At 28.4% G+C, this 8,083-nt stretch overlaps 1 protein-coding gene across 1 annotated transcript; it reads left to right on the forward strand.

Annotated features, from left to right (window-relative positions):
* Positions 1–3,170: 3,170 nt before the first annotated feature.
* Positions 3,171–5,915, forward strand: LOC112711549 (uncharacterized). The gene is made up of 5 exons (XM_025764230.2): positions 3,171–4,001; positions 4,634–4,755; positions 4,871–4,911; positions 5,017–5,115; positions 5,510–5,915. The coding sequence occupies exons 1-5, from the start codon at positions 3,461–3,463 to the stop codon at positions 5,688–5,690; spliced, it is 984 nt and encodes a 327-aa protein (XP_025620015.1). The 5' UTR covers positions 3,171–3,460; the 3' UTR covers positions 5,691–5,915.
* Positions 5,916–8,083: the final 2,168 nt, after the last annotated feature.

Here is an 8,083-nt window from a genome sequence, read left to right on the forward strand (position 1 = left end):
TGTCACATGTCACTCTCTCATTGCAATTGGAATCAAATCTTTCTCTTCAAAATTAAGGAATTTTACTCTCCCTCTTACTAATTTTACAACCAAAATGTGTTATATGTCACTCTCTCATTGTAATTGAAATTAAATATTTCCCTCTAAAATTAAAGAATTCTTCACTCCTCTTTACTAATTTTACAATCAAATTGTACCACATGTCACTCTCTCATTGCAATTAAAATCAAATCTCTTTCCCTCCAAAATTAAAGAGTTCTCCCATCTTCCCTCTTTCTTTCTCTATTTCTATCGTTCCTTCAACAATTCTATCTATTTTATATATCATTATCAATGACTAATTACTAATTTGACAATCAAAATATGCAACATGACATTTTTTAATTGTATTAAAATTAAAATTGAAATATATCTATATTATGTATCATATATTACTATCTAATTTAATAATCAAATGTGTCACATGATACTCTCTTATTAAAATTGAGAGAATTTTTTTTTCAAAATTAATAAACTCCCTTACTAAATTCTCTTATATACATCTCTCCATTTTTCTATTTCTCTTTACTATTTTTACTCTATATATAATTTATATTTTATATTAGTAATTTGACAAATCAAAATATGTCATCCGATATTTTTTTACAATTAAAATAAAAATTTTTCTTCCAAAATTAACAAACTCTCACTCTCACTCTCATTCTTCATCTTTATCTTTCTCTCTCTTTTCTCTCATTTTCTATTTTTTCTATCTTTCTCTTTTATAGAAAACAAAATTAACAAAATAATATAATTAAATAAAAATATTATTATTATTATTTTTATATACATAATTTTTTAATTTTTTATTTAGTTTTAAATTTTCACCGCTTATCTTTTTAATTTATATTTTTATTTTTATTTTTTCAAATATTTATTACATATAATTTAGAGAGAATACTAATGTTATAATTAAAAGTTAGAATCAAGATTTAATTGTTTTAAAAAAAATTAATTTTGAGTTAATTTTATAACTATCAATATAATTTTTTATGCTAATATCTAATTATAATTTTATATACATAAAGAGAAAAAATATTATATTTAAATAGAAAGTATAAAAATTAATTTTTTTTATTTGTGCAACAGATTTAACAGTTAACACTTAATTAAATGTAAAAGTATACACGTTAAATTATTTTAAATCTTAGATAACGAATATTAAAATTAATTATTAATATAAAATTAGACTTTTTCATATAAAAATAACAACTAAGAATCTTATTATTTAATTTTTTATCTACAGATATCTTAGTCTTTTTAGTTAGAGACTTTATCAATCTACGATTTTTTTTTGTAAAAGTAGTTTAATTTTATAAATCTTTTGTGCTATGCATAATATATATTGTCGGAACAATGTGGATCATAAGAATTTCAAATTCATGTATCCGTGTGTCCCATATCGTGTCGTATTCTATATCTATGACAGCATCCATGTATCATAGATTAATTTTAATATCAGTTTCACTATAAACATAATACATGATAAAACACAATAATATTGTTTAATATATATAACCAATCTTACTTAATAGGATAAAATTTTGTTATTATTATTATTATAGTAACAAAATTATCCATTTATAATATATATTAGAATATAAATTATACACATTAAAATATATAAAAAAATATATTATATATATTTATATATAAATATAATTGATTTAATGATTAATTTTTTATATTTATATAATATTTTTTTATATATATAAAAATTTATGTAATTTTTTATATAAAATTAATAATTAAAAATAATTAAATAATTTAATTAAATATTTCAATCATCTAATAATATTTATCTATTAATTTTACGTAAAAATAATTACACATAAATCTTTACCATATATATACGTTCACTATTTCCGGGCTGAAATCTTTTGAAATCCCTATAGTTTTAACTTTTAACTTCTATATATGTGCCAGAATATAAAGTTATATAACGTGTGACAATTGTGACATGGTGTTTTCCTTTATAACGCAAATATACGTGATATGTTGCGGATAAAATCTCTAAAGAGAAATGGAACCTTTCGCATAATGTAATTGTCCTCCTCACAAATTAAAGAATTCAGTCAGACAGCAACTAAAAATAAACTCTTAACAAAATTATTGATGCGTGTATTGGTAAAAAGTACCTAATAACCAAAATAAACTACAAAAGTAAGACATTAGTTCTTTTTATCTCAATTTTTTTTGTGATGACCAAATTATTATTTTATTCTTTGTTAAGAGCCATATTCTAATAGGTTACAATTGTTTTTCATAGCCTTTTTTACGTGTTTTATTGACCAAACGATATGCACGCTACTGTGGATGAAGATGGGACCATCACAGTCTACACAGCAGCACAAAGAAAGGAATATCCTTTATTCGCCGTAATTATCTTCGACAAAAGAAAAAGTAAAAAAAAAAAAAGAAAGAAAACTACCAGAATAGGTAAGCTAGCGATTAGATGATTCCGGACTCTGGAGCAATTTTTTTTTTTTAATTTTCAGATTTACTAATGCTTGCATAAGAATCAAATTCAAAAAAGGAAACCAAATTATGCCGCATGTGTTCATCTACTAACAATACGTTCAAGTTTAATACCAAAGTATAATTCTTTATATTAATTTTCTTTACAAAGGATATTAAACTTAATTATTCATATGAGGCTTGATGGCAAAAGTCTTGATATTATCATAAATAAACTATACCCTTAATATATTTTGAAAGAGAGCGTTGTTATGTACTCATCTTTAATTTTATAATGGTAAAAATTTACATACAATTATATTTATATAAAATTATTAATTAAAAAGTATTAAATAATAATTTAATTAAATATATTAAAATATCTAATAATTTTTTACTATAGGAAGATAATCACACATAAATTTTTATATTTAATAATTTTACCTGATGTAGTACTTATACGATGCAAAGATATATATTAATGAATATAAAATAGTTTTGTATGTTGCATTTAATTAGTTTATAATAAAGTATAGTAGTTATTTCTCTAATGAGCTATCCTAAATAATTTGATAACAACAATGAATAAATTAAAAATAATTAGTTGCCAAATAGGCATGTGTTAATTAGCTCCAACAATAGCATTTGAAATATACCTCAAAATCTCAGACCCCACCTAACCCCAAAGTGGTTGCCTTTTTGTTTTCTATTATTTCTTTCACTTTTACTTTTTCTCATTGTTATTGTTATTGTTATTCCCTCTATCTCGTGTGTCCAATAAAGCATGCTTCGCCGTCACACACAGATACACGTTGTTGTTCTCACCAACCAAAAACTCCTCTCTGCCCACTAATTCCAATTCATTCACCACCACCATGGGTGCGTAGGATAAGCCACTGCACACGATAGTATCATCATTCATCCACTACTACACTACGCACTACCATTCAACCGCCAACAATCCATGCTCAGAGGTGTGCTCTGCGCCACACGTCCCAAGCCTTGGATCCTCTCCGCCGCCATCCTTCATGCATCTCTCCACCACTCCTCCGCTCGTCTCCTCCATGCTCCGCCGCTTTTTCCCCAACTCCTCCGACGAACAGACACCCGTAGACACCACTCCAGTGCCTGCAATCATGGCGGAGATTTCGGCGGCGGAGGTGCGGCTTCGATATGGCATGCAATCATGCCTTGTGGTGGCGGAGCCGGAAGTGGCAAGAAGCTCCGACATCGCGGCGTGGTGGCGGTGCACCACCACGACCACAAGCTGAAGGGCGAGGGATCTTGGAACGTCGCGTGGGACGCGCGGCCTGCCAGGTGGCTCCACCGTCCCGATTCGGCGTGGCTCCTGTTCGGTGTCTGTGCTTGCCTTGCCCCACCGGTTTCCTCTGTCGCCGATCTCGAGGCTACGCCGCCGGCGACTGCGACTGTGGTTAATCGCGACATGAATACCGAGGGACAGGGAGTGAAGGTGGATGGACTCTCTTCTGATTACAGAGTCACTGGTTCGTTCATTCTTATTTCAATTTCCTCTTTCTGTTTCCTGATTTCATATATGACCTTTTGTTTTTTCCATCAAGAGACAGTGATTAATTATATATGAGAGGCTGATAGGCTGATATAGTTGTTATTTTTTTTTGTTGCATGGTTGTTTTTAATTCTATAATATGAAAAGTGTTTGATTGCATGAGTAATGTGTAAATAAATGAACTATGCTTTTAATTTGGGAGGATGCAACTTTTAACAATGATGGTCACTTTATGTAAAATAAAACCCCACTTTTGTCTTTAATGAATGATTTATTTCCTTTTCTTTAATTTGTTTGTTTTAAGGAAATTTGTTTTATGTTGCTTGTTTTGGGTTTCTTTTCCTTTAGTTTGTGTTTGTGCTAGAGCTTTTTTGTTAAAACTTCAAAGAAATGCAAAGCAACCCTGTATAACCTTCAATGATTTAAGACTCTTTTCTTTTGTTAAAAATCGTTAAGACTGGTTCTCTTGAACCACAACCCTTTGTTCTCTTTATACAAGCAACATGAAGAGCTATTCTATTTATTATATTTATGAGGTTGTAAGTTGAAGAATGTTTTGTTATATTTATTTAACTATTCATTTATCAATTATCTCAATGAATGGTATAGGCGTGCTTGCTGATGGCCGATGTCTATTTAGAGCCATAGCTCATGGAGCTTGTTTGAGAAATGGGGAAGCAGCACCTGACGAGAGGCGCCAAAGGGAACTTGCCGACGAACTGAGAGCTCAGGTAAGATCTTGCTGTTTGAAATGCAGATAAGATAGTTCTATTTGCTTTAGTACACTTATTTTTTAAAAATGATCTCTGTAACCATGGTAGACCGTTATGCCATTGTTTTATTTAGGTGGTAGAAGAGTTGATGAAGAGACGCGAGGAAACTGAATGGTAGGATTTGTCATATATGATATGATATAATATATATATACAAGAATTTGTTGGTTTATGTTTTCAATGACTCTATTATTTATTATTCCTGTGTTGCTTCCTTAGGTTTATAGAAGGGGACTTTGATACATATGTAAAGAGAATTCAGCAGCCTTATGTATGGGGCGGGGAACCTGAGTTGTTGATGGCTTCTCATGTTTTGAAGTGAGTATTATTTTTTATAGAATTTGATTTCTCTGTGTTGGTTCTACTTACTTGCTTGGTTAAATTTGCACTTGATGTCATGCCTAGACAGTAGTTATCTTTCATTAACAAGAATTTGTTGTTGATAAAAAATGAAATTCAAAAACTACAACGAATCATCAAGATCCTTGTTTCTTACAATTTTTTAGTACCCAAGTCTCATAAGTCACAAACTTTTAGAATCAATCTCAGAACAAACCACAATTATTTTGAAATATGATACAAAAAAAGGCAGATGTGTTTATCTGTAGATAGATATAAAATTTATTGTTCTAATGCTACTGCTAGGATTCAGTGAATATGATTTCTGTTTATTTCGAACATTTGTGTCTAATACACTCTGCATAAATAATAGGACACCTATCTCAGTCTTCATGAGGGACACAAGCTCTCTTAGTTTGGTAAACATAGCTAAATATGGGGAAGAATACAGGAATGAGAAGGATATGTGTATTAATGTGTTGTTTCATGGGTATGGCCACTATGACATATTGGAGACTTTATCAACCGAGAGTTGCCTGGAATCAAGTGCATAGAAGTTGATGGTATTAGGAATACACGATGTTGCAATTAAGACTTGTCTAGCCATTTTTCATTTTCAAAGAATTTCTAATGAATTCAGTAGCTTATTGAGATTGTATTTACAAGAGACTTGGATCCAAGCAACAGGCTTGTGCAATTTTTGTAACTTCTTTAGATGTTTGAAATTCGACGCAATAATTTTTATATAACGGAAAAAAAACGAAAAATAAATTGAAAAATGTTCCAAGACCATCAAAATTTATTGTTTAATAATTCTTTTAGTTCAGTAATTCAACAATATATTTTTAATATATTTTTAATGGTTAATTGATGAATAAAAACAAAAATTCTGATGATTTTTTAGCATTCTTCAAATAAATTTTGTTACCAATAATTGTCTTGATTCACTTAAAATAAATTGTCCGTAATTTGAGTTGTTATTTTAAAATGAATTATGACATGTTTAAGAGGGAAAAAAAAATAAGAAGTGTTGTGTAATTATTTAAATTTTCAAAGATTTTCTGTTAGTAGAAATATTATGCACATTAAGAATTAAGCATCAAATTAGTTATCATATATTTTTGTATAAATATATTGTTAATTAATTTATTTTTAATATATATATATATATATTTGTATTTTAATATGCCTTTTATATATGTAGTCAATTTAGTATTGACTAATATTTTTATCCGAAATAACATTATAGGAATATAAATTTTTTAAAATTATGATTTTTTTATGTATATGTAATATAGTTGTTCTTTTAATTGTGTGGACAATGTTAAAGGTTCTTTCAAACTTGCCAATTTTAAAATTAAATGAAAGTTTAGAATCATTGAACAAATACAAAAGATGTTATATTTTTATATGCTTTTATTTTTAAATTAATTTCATTAATCTATCAAAATTTGTAATATAGTGTTTCAACTTTAGAAAACATTGTTTGTTAATGTTAGAAAGATTTTATAAATATTTTGTTAGTTATTTCAAAAACTAACTGTTTTTTTATATGATCAAGATCAATGACGTTCTTAAAATACTTAAAAGGATGAAATGTCATTTTTATCCCAAAACATATATATATATACGGGTCGGTTTGGTTCGAGTTCAAAGTGAAACTAAAATTAAACCGATCAAAATGTAATTAGTTCGGTTTGATTTGGATTTATATTTTTTTGTGTATACTCGAACCAAACCAAACCGATAAAGAACGGATTGGTTCGATTTTTTAAAAATTCAACGAGTACAATAAACATGTAATATTAAAATAAAAATAATCTAAACATGTTAAACACTAAATACATTAAAAACTAAATTTATTAAAATCCAAATATATTAATAGTAAATAATCTCACTAAAAGCCACTAAAAATTTTATATATATATATAATTGGGTTTACGAATTGGTTTGAATTTCATATCCCCAAATTGATACCCAAACTAATTATTAACAAAGGCTATTAATTTAGTTTGGGTTGAACCCAATTACCCATTACAAAATCAAATTAATTAGTTCGATTCGGGTTCAAACAGATAATCGAATACCCGCTATCAGTATTCATCCCTACTAAAAAGTGAGAGTTGTTAGGTATAAAAGTTCTTTTGTGCAGAAAGTGTATAGAGGCTTTTTTCAGCCAATCAGAATGAGAAGCTTGTTATTGGGACTGATGTCCCAGATTTTACTATAAATTGGGTTTAGTTATTATAAATTTAACAAACTTAGGTTGGTCCATTTGTTCAATTAATTTGTCCACTTAAACAAAGATTGAGAATTTAAATATTGTCTTATGTATACACAATTCATTGATCTCTTAAAAATTTAAATTTGAGAGAGACCGAGAAAAAAAAAAAAGCCAACAGCATCTTTTTTTTTCTGATTTACAAAATCTTTTGCAAAGCCCATTGATTAGATTTGTTGGACATAATATATGTTCTATTAACCTAGGCTATGCTTCGGTTTTTGGTCAAGGTAACATGGGTTATGCTAAATACATTTGATATTACAAAAAGGAATAAGCTCACAAATCTTTTGTCATTGTTCTCGTGCAAGTTTCACATGATTGGATCATGCGTAAATAATTAATTATGGTGGACCAAGTTGTATGATGTAGTTTTGGAGACAACAGTCAACACTAACCTGTTAATCAATGGCCCATACACAACTAGATGTCTAGATCAAGTAAATTTTACATGTGGGTACTTCACTACTTCTCACATGCATGCTAAACTTAATAGATTCAGTAAGCAAGCAGTGTGTGATAAACTCAAAATTTAAAGGTTAAAAACATGTTCTTATCTCCAAACTTTCCCCTACATTTACTAGGATTGTTTATGGTCTGATTTTATTCTGTTTAGGGAGAATACTCATCCAAATCAAATAAATCAATTTATGTGTTTCATTTTCA

The sequence above is a fragment of the Arachis hypogaea genome, chromosome 9 (assembly GCF_003086295.3).
Source record: "Arachis hypogaea cultivar Tifrunner chromosome 9, arahy.Tifrunner.gnm2.J5K5, whole genome shotgun sequence".
NCBI lineage: Eukaryota > Viridiplantae > Streptophyta > Magnoliopsida > Fabales > Fabaceae > Arachis > Arachis hypogaea.

What these genes read in the sequence shown, in the direction of transcription:
- LOC112711549 (XM_025764230.2), top strand. Translation starts at nt 3,461, where the DNA reads ATGCTCAGAGGTGTGCTCTGCGCCACACGTCCCAAGCCTTGGATCCTC. An exon ending in AGACGCGAGGAAACTGAATG is followed by an intron (nt 4,912 to 5,016) that starts GTAGGATTTGTC and finishes TTGCTTCCTTAG; the next exon opens with GTTTATAGAAGGGGACTTTG. An exon ending in ATGGCTTCTCATGTTTTGAA is followed by an intron (nt 5,116 to 5,509) that starts GTGAGTATTATT and finishes CATAAATAATAG; the next exon opens with GACACCTATCTCAGTCTTCA.